A 13,430-nucleotide genomic window follows, 5' to 3' on the forward strand; every position below is an offset into this window, starting at 1 on the left:
AATTTTAACGAACATATCAAAATGTATGGGATGATTATACAGGCATACCTCATTATATTGCACTTCCACTTTATTGTGCTTTACAGATACTGCATTTTTTACAAATTAAAAGTTTGTTGCAACCCTACCTCAGGCAAGTCTATCACACCATTTTTCCAACAGCATTTGCTCATTTCATGGCTTTGTGTCACGTTTTGGTAATTCTTGCAATGTTTCAAACTTTTTCATTATTATTATATTTGTTATGGTGATATGTGAACAGTAATCTTTGATGTTACTACCACAACTCACTGAAGACTCAGATGATGGTTAGCATTTTTTTTTTTTTTAGCAGTAAAGCATTTTAAAATTAAGGTATGTACAATGTTTTTTTAAGACATAATGCTACTTACTGCACACTCAATAGACTACAGTATGGTGTAAACATAAATTTTATATGCAGTAGGAAACCAAAACATTCTTGTGACTTGCTTTATTGTAATATTCACTTTATTGCAGTGGTCTGGAACTGAACCCACAATATCTCCAGAGTATGCCTGTAATCCATTATATAAAATGAGGCACCCTGAGTCCATACTGATACGAGTAAGTACATAAATAAAGAAATAAAGCCATTTAATAAATATAAAAGGAATGATAAAATGAAAAAATCACAATTTGGCAAACATCATAGTAATAGTTGAATAAGGCAACAGTCATTAATGAATGCTGTAACTGTGAGAGAAAGTTTCATGAGATACAGGATATTATTTACATAGTCTCAAAATATTTCCCCACAAAATATGTATTATTTACAAAAGGAAAAAGAGTTACTTTACAGTGGAGAAGGCTGGTACACACCATGTTAATCAAATGATCAAAATGGAGCAAATAAAAATAATTTGCTACCTTATATATTATTTATTTATTTATTTATTTATTTATTTATTTATTTATTTATGGCTGTGTTGGGTCTTTGTTTCTGCGCGAGGGCCTTCTCCAGTTGCGGCAAGCGGGGGCCACTCCTCATCGCGGTGCGAGGGCCTCTCATTATCGCAGCCTCTCCTGTTGCGGAGCACAGGCTCCAGACGCGCAGGCTCAGTATTTGTGGCTCACGGGCCTAGCTGCTCCGCGGCATGTGGGATCCTCCCAGACCAGGGCTCGAACCCGTGTCCCCTGCATTGGCAGGCAGACTCCCAACCACTGCGCCACCAGGGAAGCCCCAACTACCTTATATATTGTTATAAGAACACAACAGCCCTTCTGTGGCTTTCCTGCAAAAAAAGTGCAAAATCTGGATCTAATCATGAGGAAATACCAATTGAACCCAAATTAAGGGACATTCTAATAACTAGCCTATACTCTTCAAAAATTCCAAGTTCACATCAGTGAAAAGACTGAAGAACTATTTTATACTAAATAAGGAGACTAAAGAGACATACCAACTAAATCTATCAAGAAACGGATCTGTGTGCTGTGTGCTGTGAATTGTTACTGGAACAATTGGTGAAATTTCAGTGATTAAGTGGGAGTAATGTTATCAATGTTAATTTCATGATTTGATTGTGGTTATGCAGGAGAATATCCAAATTTATAGGAAATAAACACTAATGTATTCAAGAGTGTGTTGGCAACTTACTCTCCAATGAGTCAGAAAAGAAAGATCTTTGTACTGTACTTGAAACTTTTCTAAACACTGAGAATATTTAAAATTTTCACTATTGTCACAGCTCTAGACTATTGTTTCTCTAAGTAGAAGCTGTGTGGTTTTGAAGTCTATTTCTGTTGGTCACAGAAATACTTTTAATTCTGTGTCTTTGGGACCTTATTCTGCTTTTAAAAATTCAAGTGACCTCTCCAACCTAATTATTACTGTGGCATAAAAGACAGTCAGTTACTACCCAAGATTGCTTCTCTGGCCCCATGTGGATGGCATGAGGATGACTGTGCCTTCTGAACTTTCTCATGTTGACATCCCTAATTACCTTGGCCATTGGCACAGGACCAGTTGGAATGTCAAGTGTGTGCTATTTGATAATGCTATAAAAAGACCTATAGCTGCTGCTCTCCAGCCATCTGTGCCTTCCCTTGGCATGATACTATTGGGTAGTTTGTCTTCCGTTGGCATGATTTCTATAGCATGGCTTACATCTGCCACTCCTAGGCACTTAGTTGGTGATCAAGTTGACATAAAATAGCTTCTTTGGCCCTGTTTTTATTTAGAAGAGTTTTATACCTGTAAACTTCTGAAGCAGGAATTGACATTTACTATATACATTATAATTGTAATTATATACAATATTATGAATATAGAATTTTCTGACCTCTATTGACTCAAACCTATCTTGGATTTCCAAGTTCAAATTTTCCCAGTCAGAAGTCTCTGCTCTGAAGAATTAATCTATAAATGAAATGTACCTCTTCTGTTTTAAGACACTGGATTGAGTGTATACATCAACTTCTCCCTCCTGTGCCACATCTCTATAAATGATGGAACATACGTGTGTGTATGTGTGTGTGTGTGTGTGTTTAAAATTTATAACTGGAATTCAAATCAAGAATACATAAGAGACCGGAAGCTGTGAGGAATCCACTGAAAACTGTAAAACACACAAAATAAGATTGAAAAAAGAAAGCAGAAACCTAAATGTCCAGATAAGACGGCTCCCAAAGTTGAAAGAAGCACCAAAAGTTCTCCATGCCCTGGGAAAGGGGATACTAGGAATCACAAAAATGTTCCTGGGAAAGCAAGGGTGAATAATCAGGTTGTAGCAAGGTGGGTGAGTGAAGTCAAAGTAAGTAAATACTGATAAACCCCAGGTACTGTTAGAAAAATAAGCTGATGTATGTTAAGAATTTAAGAATATTCACCAGAAAAATAGGAAGGGTGATTTTATGAACTGAATTGTGTCCCCCTCTCTTTCCAAATTGGTATGTTGAAGCTGTAACCCCTAATGTGACCGTATTTGGAAGTGAGGCCTTTAAAGATATAGTTAAGGTTAAGTGAGGTCATGGAGGTGGAGCCCTAATCTAATATGACTGGTGTATTTATAAGAAGAGGAAGAGACAACAGGGATGCATGTGCACAGCGGCAAATCCAGCAAGAAGGTGGTCACCTGCAAGCCAATGAGAGAGGCCTCAGGAGAAACCAAACCTGTCAGCAGCTTCCTCTTGAACTTCCAGCCTCCTGAACTGTGAGAAAATAGTATTTCTCTTGTTTCATGTGCCCAGCCTTTGGTATTTTCTTATGGCAGCCCTAACAGACCAATACAAATGGCGTAACTTTAGAATCAGTAAATAAGAAAAACACAAAATAGAAGACTTGATAAATTATTGCAGAACAAATAGGAAATAATCAAAAGGAAATAAATAAGGGTATGGCAAATAGAAAGTAAAAAATAAGCTGGCAAGAATGTCTAAGCATCAGTAATTATAATGTCAATGAATTAAATTCACCTACTGAAAATCAGAGACCACAAAATTGGATTTTTAAATATCCAGGTATGTGTTGCATATATAAAACACTCCAAACCCAAAATAACATGGTTCAAAAATATATATAAATAAAATATATATAAATATAAAAATATATATATATAAATAAAATATATATAAATATATATAAATATATATAAATAAATGCTTCCAAAACCAACTGTCAGAAGAAAATATCTGAAGACAGAAGTATTAAAAGGGAAAAAGAAGGTGAGGTACTTTTAAAGCATGTGCTCAAATTCTTTGATACTCCTCTTTTCGAAAGGTGGTGCCTTATCCTCTCATCCCCTTGATGTGATCTGGACCTGGTAACTCACTTCAGCTATGAAGTATGAGTTCTGAAACTAGGTAATAAAATGTGTTGTGGCTTCCTTTTTGCCCCTTTCTCTCTGATAATTTGCTCTGGGGGAAGCTAGCTGCCATGTCATGAGGACATTCAAGCAGCCCTATGGAGAGGCCTATGCAGTGAGATACAGATGCGTCTTATGAATGGCCGGTAAGGAACTGCATTTGCCAGCCATGTGAATGAGCCATCTAGAAGCAGGGCCTTCATACACAAACTTTCAGATGACTGCCCCTCTGGCCAACATCTTTTCTGCAACCTCATGAGAGACCCTGAGTCTGAATTGCCCAGTTAAGTCTTCTTGGATTCCTGACCCTCAGAAATTATGATATAATTGATGTTTATTGTTTTAAGCTACTAACTTTGGGGGTAATTTGTTATGCAGCAATTGATAACTAATACAGAGAGATCCTTTATAATAATATAGTTGATAATTATAGAAGTAATCCATCAAGTAGAGATAGCACTATTCATTTAACTACAGAGCTCCAAAATATATTCTTAAAAAAAAAAACCTTCAAGAAAAGTTGAAATATCCACAAAGTGCAGGATGTTAGCACACCCTTCTCTGAAAACCATACACTGAGAAGGAAAAAAACAGTAAGGATATTAAGGATTTTAATAACAATTAGAAAACCTGACCTAATGAAGATATGTTTAATAAACAGAATGCATGTTATTAATAAAATAACACTCATTTTAAATAATGATCATATCTAAGCCACCAAGGGAATATCAACATATTCCAAATATTTCTACCACAGAAATCATATTCAGTGACTTCTGTGCAGTAAAAGTGAAAATTAACTACAAAAAGATCACCCCAGGACTTCCCTGGTGGCGCAGTGGTTAAGAATCCACCTGCCAATGCAGGGAACACGGGTTGGAGGCCTGGTTTGGGAAGATCCCACATGCCACAGAGCAACTAAGCCCGTGCGCCACGACTACTGGGCCTGCACTCTAGAGCCCACAAGTCACAACTACTGAGCCCACGTGCCTAGAGCCCATGCTCCACAACAAGAGAAGCCACTGCTATGAGAAGCCTGTGCACCACAACAAAGAGTAGCCCCCGTTCACCACAACTAGAGAAGGCCCGTGCACAGCAATGAAGACCCAACGCAGCCAAAAATAAATAAATAAAATAAATAAATTTTTTAAAAAAGATCACCCTGATAAAAAATAACATTATGTGCCCCCACATTTAACAACATACTTATTAATAACTCTTCGGCTAAAGGTGATCTCAAAGTGGAAATTATAAACTTATAACTTAATGACAATGAAAATATTACATATCAAGGTCTGTGGCTTGCAGCCAAAGCAGTAATACTCAGAAGAAATTTCATAGCCTTAAATTCATTATTTTTTTTAAAAGATTGAAAATAAATGACCTGTGCTTTCATCTCAAGAGGACAAAGACAAATAAATCCAAAGAATGTAGAGAAATGAAATTAATGAAGATAAAAGAAGAAATTAAATTTTTTAAAGTAGAATTTCTCAATAAAATCAAAGCCATTTTCTAGAAAAGACCTGTAAGATAATAGTTTAGAAAAATATCATCAAGGCATAGAAAAAGAAGACACACACACACATAAATTAGGATTGAAAAGGACATAATTATGGCAAAGGAAATTTGTTTTTAAAGAGGATGATACTATTAATTTTGTTTTGAATTTATTTATTTTTATCATGGATAAAAAACAGAGGGAATAAAATAATGAATTGCCGTATACCAATCACCTAACTTCAACAAGTACCTATACATGACCAAACAGTTTTCATTTATATCTCCAACCACCCTACATCCCATTTTGGATTATTTTGAAGCAACATATTATTTTACTTTAAACGCTTCATTATGTATCTCTGAAAGAGGAGTTTTGTTTTTTTTTAAAGAAACGTCATTGCAATACTATTATCAAATCTAAAGAAATTCCTCTTAGTTTCTTACTTACTTATTTTATTTATTTATTGGTTGCATCAGGACCTAGGTGCAGCACGTGGGCTCTTTTGTCATGGTACACAGGCTTCTCTCTAGTTGTGGCACGTGGGCTCAGTAGTTGTGGCTCACGGGCTCCAGAGCGAGTGGGCTCTGTAGTTGTGGGGTGCAAGCTCCAGAGTGCGTTGGCTCTCTAGTTGCGGCATGCAGGCTCTCTAGTTGTGGCGCGCAGGCTTAGTTGCCCCGCGGCATGTGGGATCCTAGTTCCCCAACCAGGGATGGAACCAGCATCCCCTGCATTGCAGGGTGGATTCTTAACCACTGGATCACCAGTGAAGTCCCTCCTCTTAGTTTCTTAATATCATCAAATAATCCAGTTCATGTTCAGATTTCTCTGTTATCTCCAGAAATATTTATTTTTTAAAATCTAAAAGGTAGTTGTATCTCAGGATCAACCAGGTCCAACATTTCATTTGATTGATGTGTCTCAGTGGTTTAAAGTCTATTTTTTTTTCTTTTTTGTATTTATTTCAAATTTTTTATATTTATTTATTTATATCTTTTGGCTGTGTTGGGTCTTTGTTGCTGCGTGTGGGCTTTCTCTAGTTGCGGTGAGCTGGGGCTACTCTTCGTTGTGGTGCGTGGGTTTCTTGTTGCAGTGGCTTCTCTTGTTGCGGAGCATGGGCTCTAGGCCCGCAGGCTTCAGTAGTTGTGGCACATGGGCTTAGTTGCTCCGTGGCATGTGGGATCTTCCCGGACCAGGAATTGAACCCATGTACCCTGCACTAGCAGGCGGATTCTTAACCACTATGCCACCAGGGAAGTCCCTCAGTGGTTTATTTTAATCTGAGTTCCGGCTACCTCTCTTTTCCCCACTTTTTTTGCAGTTGTGCTGTTGAATAAACTGAGCCATTTGCCCTATAGAGTTTCTCGTATTTTGACATGTGCCAACCTCATATCTTTGGAGTGCTTATTAATATGTTCCTCTGTCTCCTGTGTTTCCTGTAAACCATTAGTTCATTTGGGTCTGTTTCAAGTGACCATTTTTTCTCCTGGTTAGGGTCACATTTTCTTAGTCCTTCTCACCAAAAGTGAGGTCATCACTTTTGGTTTTATCCTTCATTTATAGTGTGTGTGTGTGTGTGTGTGTATATATATATATATATATATATATATATATAACTAAAGATGCATATATATTCATCTATACCCCTGTTTTTAAATAAAACTTCTGTTTTAGTGTTTTAGTAGCATATTAAAACATTGTTTGGCAACTTGATGTTTTTTTTTTAATTTTATTGAAGCATAGTTGATTTACAATGTTGTGTTAATTTCTGCTGTACAGCAAAGTGATTCAGTTATACATATATATATATATTCTTATTCATATTCTTTTCCATTATGGTTTATCACAAGATATTGAATATAGTTTCCTGTGCTATACAGTAGGACCTTGTTCTTTATCCATCCTATATATAATAGTTTGAATCTGCTAATCTCAGACTCTTAATCCTTTCCTCCCCCCCACTCCTTGGCAACCACAAGTCTGTTCTCTATGTCTGTAAGTCTGTTTCTGTTTCATAGATTTGTTCATTTGTGTCATATTTTAGATTCCACATAAGGTGGTATCATATGGTATTTGTCTTTCTCTTTCTGACTTATTTCACTTAGTTTGATAATCTCCAGATCCATCCATGTTGCTGCAAATGGCATTATTTCATTGTTTTTCATGGCTGAGTAATATTCCATTGTGTGTGTGTATATATATACACATACACATACACATACGTATACACATACCACATCTTCTTTATCCATTCATCTATCGATGGACATTTAGATTGTGTCCATATCTTGACTATTGTAAATAGTGCTGCTGTGAACATAGGGGGCACATGTATATTTCCTAATTATGGTTTTGTCTGGGTATATGCCCAGGAGTGGGATTGCTGGATCATATGGTAGCTCAATTTTTAGTTTTTTAAGGAACCTCCATACTGTTCTCCATATTGGCTGTACCAATTTACATTCCTACCAACAGTGTAAGAGGGTTCCCTTTTCTCCACATCCTCTCCATCATTTATGATTTGTAGACTTTTTAATGATGGCCATTCTGACTGGTGTGAGGTGGTACCTCATTGCAGTTTTGATTTGCATTTCTCTGATAATTAGCAATGATGAGCATCTTTTCATGTGCCTGTTGGCCATCTGTACGTCTTCCTTAGAGAAATGTCTATTTATGTTTTCTGCCCATTTTTTGATTGGGTTGTTTGCTTTTTCATTATTGAGTTGTATGAGCTGTTTATATATTTTGGAAATTAAGCCCTTGTCGGTTGCATCATTTGCAAATATTTTCTCCCAGTCTGTAGGTTGTCTTTTTGTTTTGTTTATGGTTTCCTTTGCTGTGCAAAAGCTTATAAGTTTGATTAGGTCCCATTTGTTTATTTTTGCTTTTATTTCTATTGCCTTGGGAGACTGACCTAAGAAAACATTGGTATGATTTATGTAATAGAATGTTGTGCCTATGTTCTCTTCTAGGAGTTTTATGGTGTCATGTCTTTTATTTAAGTCTTTAAGCCACTTTGAATTTATTTTTGTGTATGGTGTGAGGGTGTGTTCTAACTTCATTGATTTACATACAGCTGTCCAACTTTCCCAAAACCACTTGCTGAAGAGACTGTGTCTTCCCATTTGTATATTCTTGCCTCCTTTCTTGAGGATTAATTGAACATACGTGTGTGGGTCTATTTCTGGGTTCTATTTCTGTTCCATTCATCCATATGTCTGTTTTTGTGCCAGTATCACACTGTTTTGATTACTGTAGCTTTGTAGTATTGTCTGAAGTCTTGGAGGGTTATTTTTCCTCAGGATTGCTTTGGCAATTCTGGGTCTTTTATGTTTCCATATAAATTTTAGGATTATTTGTTCTAGTTCTGTGATAAATGTCATGGGTAATTTGATAGGGATCACATTAAATCTTTAGATTGCTTTGGGTAGAATAGTCATTTTAACAATTTTAATTCTTCCGATCTTAGAGCATGGCATATCTTTCCATTTCTTTAAATCATCTTCAATTTCCTTTACTAATGTTTTGTAGTTCTCAGCATATAAGTAAGTCTTCCACCTCTTTGGTGAGGTTTATTCCTAAGTTGTTTTTTTTTTGGATGCGATTTTAAAAGGGATTGTTTATTTACATTTCGTTCTGATATTTCATTGTTAGTGTAAAGAAACTCTACTGATTTCTGTATGTTAATCTTGTATCCTGCTACCTTGCTGAATTCATTTATCAGTAGTTTTGTGAGTCTTTAGGGTTTTCTGCATATAGTAACTTAATTTTGTTATAATATCCTGGGAATAACTGATCATTCTATATAGCAGTATATAAAATGATCAGAAGACTTTTAAAAAGTATGATAATAATATATACAACAGTGCAATAAACATGAAAACTTAGTGAACGTGAATAAACTGAAAAAATTGAATTCACTAAAATAGATGAATTTAAATAAACCAGTAGCTCCAAGGACAAAATTCAGACAAGCCAAAAATATAACTCCTAAAAAGAAGCAGTAGGTTTTATTTATGAATTAAAAACTTTAAAACTTATTCTAACATGAAAATAAGTGTCATTCCAAGTAAATTCTCCATTTGGTAACAAAATCTAAATTGTTCGCATATATTTTCACATTTAAAGTAATTATTCATTGTTCTTATATAAGAAAGATTATTTATGTAGTTATTTATGTAGACATTAAGAACTGATTACTAAAATTTATATTAATATAAATGTACCTATGAGATAAATTATTTTATAGACTTCCTTATCTTGAAAGTTACTTTTCCCTCAAATCTACAAATATGACATTTCTAAAATATTAACACATTATCAGAAATATTTTATTCCTAATTCTTAAAATTTCTTATTAACCAGATTTGTCCTATGAAAAGAAATGTTATTTTAAATAAGTACAAAAAGAAGTGTATCAACATTTTACTTTATCTTTACTTGAAATAAAGCAGCATGAAATTAAATGTTCTGAAAGCAGGTTTGGACAAGGCTTAAAGCTGCAAAGCTTGTACTTAATGAATTTAAATTTTATATTATCAACTGATTTGAACTAAGTAAAATATTATAACAGGGAGGGCCAGAACATGGTAGTCTTAAATGTGTAGAAGCTGTTGCATGTCTTTGTAAGTGCTTCTGTTATCTCATACAAACCTATTAATCCCCAAAAGCATAACTAAAATTAGAAAAGGTTATAACAACATCAATATGTTATAATAGTTAAACTTATCTGTCAATGACTAGTCCAAAGTATGATTTAAAGATGAAAATCTACTCAGGATTTTTTTTTAGCTTTGAATAGTTTTTTTTTTTTGGTTGTGCTGCACAGTTTGCAGGATCTTAGTTCCCCAACCAGGGACTGATTCCGGGCCCTCAGCAGTGAAAGCATCGAGTCCTAACCACTAGACCACCAGGGAACTCCTTAGCTTTAAATGCTTTTTGTTGTAAATCTGCATATTCATTATAGTAGTACATTAAATATCACCTGTGAAAGGTAATGAGCTCCCAGTAATAACAAGTCTTTTATTCCAGATCTTAGATGATACAGAGAGAATATGGGTAAATTTTTAAACGTGGATCATAGCCAAAGACTATCAGTGTTTGTCATCTTTTGTTCAGTGGAAGCCAATTTTACTTAATAGTGCTAAAAGATGTTACTAATATAAGTCAGTTTGGCAAACGGTAAATTAAAAATTGTCACTGAGAATGACAGAAACTAAATAGTTCATTCTTCTGAATATTTTTCTGAAAACTTGCTTCCACATTAGTAACACTTTTATAATAAAACCATTCACTAACTAGGTAATCCTGAATGGGTGGCAGTAAAGGTTGGGATTTATCAATATGACACTTTTCAAATCTATTGTCATCTATGTTATCTCTTTAGACCCATTATATGCCATTTTAATCTTATACAATAAGTCTCCAAAAAGAGACCAAGGAAACAAAAAAGGACTGTACAACTTACAGTGTCTCCTTGTGCCATGTGCCTCCGAGACACATGATTCTAAACATCTAAACATGGTACGGTAACACAGTTCACTAGTATGTGAAAACCTTGATGGATGGGCATCAGGGGGTAGATACATGTTTTACGGGGCTTGAAGCTTATACTTCTGAAGGAAAATAATTTAATTGACCTAGAGAATATTACGCTTAGTGAAATAAGTCATAGAAAGACAAATACTGTATATTATCACTTAGATATGGAATCTAGAAAATAAAACAAACAAATATATATAACAAAACAGGATAAGACTCACAGATATAGAAAACAAACTAATGGTTACCAGTGGGGAGACAGAAGGGTGGGAGGGTCAAGATAGGGGTATAGGATTAAGAGATACAAACTTCTATATATAAAAGAGATAAGCAACAAGGATATATTATACAGCACAGGGAAATATAGACATTATTTTATAATAACTTTAAATGGAGTATAATCTATAAAAATACTGAATCACTATGCTGTACACCTGAAAATATTATAATATTGTAAATCCACTATACTTCAATTTAAAAAAGAAAGTTAAAAAAAATAATTTAACATTTCAAGTACAAAATTAGGTACTGGGAAAGATATGTACAAATAAGAGGCAGAAAAGCTTAAGCTTTATAAACTTTGTAGTAAATTTACCTCTGTATCTGGCACGTAGTAAACACTCCATAATTATTTGTGGAATAATTTTTGATTAATAAGTATTTAATTAAATTTAAAGTCAAGATGAGAAGGGCATGACTTTCCCAGTAGTGGTCTCTTGCAGTGTATTTAATATAATATCATTTAACAGTACCTTACCCTTAGTCTCAACCAGCTTTACTGCATGTCCTCTATTCTTGTATGTGCTGTCCTAATCAAGTAAAAGACATGAAAATGAAATATAAAGCCAAGTGGCTTTTACTTTCTTGACTTATTCAGAATATGACCATTTCCCAGGGGTATAGGAACATATTTAACTGTATATATCCAACATTTAAACTAAATTGCAACACTAAACTATCTAAAAGTTAAAAAATAAATATATCTAGAGGATAGCCAATTGGGGGGGTGATATAGATACTAGATACTAGATGTCTTTTATCACACTGTAAAGATTCATGCATGAACTGTCTCAAACTGAGAGGTATGGAGTTACAGAAATATACTCTCTACTGCATTTTACTAAAAACTACATTCATATATATGAATAGTGAGACAGTCCACCATAAGATTAAGAAATGAAAACCTTCATGGTACAGATATAATATCAACTCAAGAACTGTTAAGCCTTATTACCTTCTTGAAATTAATGACCCCAAATTCCCTATAACAGTTAAAAAATTAAGAGTAGAAATCACAGAATTAAGGAAGAATGAGAGAGAGAGAATATGTTCCAGAAATAATTTGTGGACCACAGATCTTATAGCCAACACTTACATCACTGTTAAACATAAAGTACTAACATTAGTAACTCACAAAAAAATTGATATTTTTTATGGGTAACTTTCTTTTTCATTGATTTATATGCCTATATACTTGTGCTATTATATAGTCTTAATGTTAACTGGAATAAGTCTTAGATATTCTTGGCCATTTACTTTCACACATGAATTTTAAGATAAGCTTGTCAAGTTCCATGAAAAATCTTGAAGGGATTTTGATTGGAATTCCACTGAATTTTACAGATTATTTGGGGTCAGAATTGATATCTTTATGATATATAGTCTTTTCAGCCATAAGCAGGTGTATATCTGTATTTTAATCAGGTGTTCATTTATGTCACTCAGTAATGGGTGGTAATTTCTTCTTAAATGCATTGTATATCTTTTGCTTATTTTCAGTGAAGAATCACATACAAATTTTGCCAGAGACAAGAAGATAGGAAAAAAAGCTGCCTTAGCTTATTTATAAGGCTAGTATAACCTTGATACCAGTTGAGGGCTTGTTAGCAGTCAAGTGCAAGTAAAGTGATAGAATTTCTTAAGAACACAGATGCACTTATATAATACTGTACAGCAACTATACCTCAATGAAAAAAAACATAAATGCAAAAGTATTAAATAAAATACTAGCAAACTGAATACGGGAGTATATATATTTTTAAATTACTGCTAATTTCTTGATTGAATATAAGGATCTGTTATGAAAGTATCATGCCACTCTTGGATTAAAAAAGAAAAACAATATGATTTTTTCAGTTGATGTACATTTAAGTTGCTTCTGATTTTTTATCGTTGTAAGTACTGCTGTCAGGAATTCCCTGGTGTTCCAGTGGTTAGGACTGCATGCTTTCACTGCCAAGGGCCTGGGTTCAATCCCTGGTTGGGGAACTGGGATTCCACATGCTGCATGGTGCAGCCAAAAAAAAAAAAGATAGTCTTAAAGAAAAAATAAGTATTGCTGTCATCACCAATCTTGGACATAAGATTGGTCACATCATTTCCTTAAGAAGATTTTACAAAAGTATATATATGCAAATTTAAATTCTGATGTATTATTAAAATATGGAATCATCAAACTTTTTCCATAAAGGACCAAATAGCAAATATTATAGGCTTGTGGCCCAAAAGGAAAAATTGAGGTTATTATTTAGGTACTTGAGAAAACAAATTTCCATAGATTTTTATTG

The 13,430-nt window shown here is 34.3% G+C and overlaps 1 protein-coding gene across 1 annotated transcript in view; it reads left to right on the forward strand.

Annotated features, from left to right (window-relative positions):
• The window catches only part of WDPCP (WD repeat containing planar cell polarity effector), a 360,469-nt gene that overhangs the window by 250,492 nt on the left and 96,547 nt on the right, over positions 1-13,430 (forward strand). The window contains exon 15 of the mRNA XM_028168397.2: positions 499-585. Within this exon, the coding sequence (XP_028024198.2) occupies positions 499-585 (87 nt within the window). The remainder of the gene's footprint in view (positions 1-498; positions 586-13,430) is intronic.

Source organism: Balaenoptera acutorostrata, chromosome 12, assembly GCF_949987535.1.
Source record: "Balaenoptera acutorostrata chromosome 12, mBalAcu1.1, whole genome shotgun sequence".
In the NCBI taxonomy this organism is placed as follows: Eukaryota; Metazoa; Chordata; class Mammalia; order Artiodactyla; family Balaenopteridae; genus Balaenoptera; species Balaenoptera acutorostrata.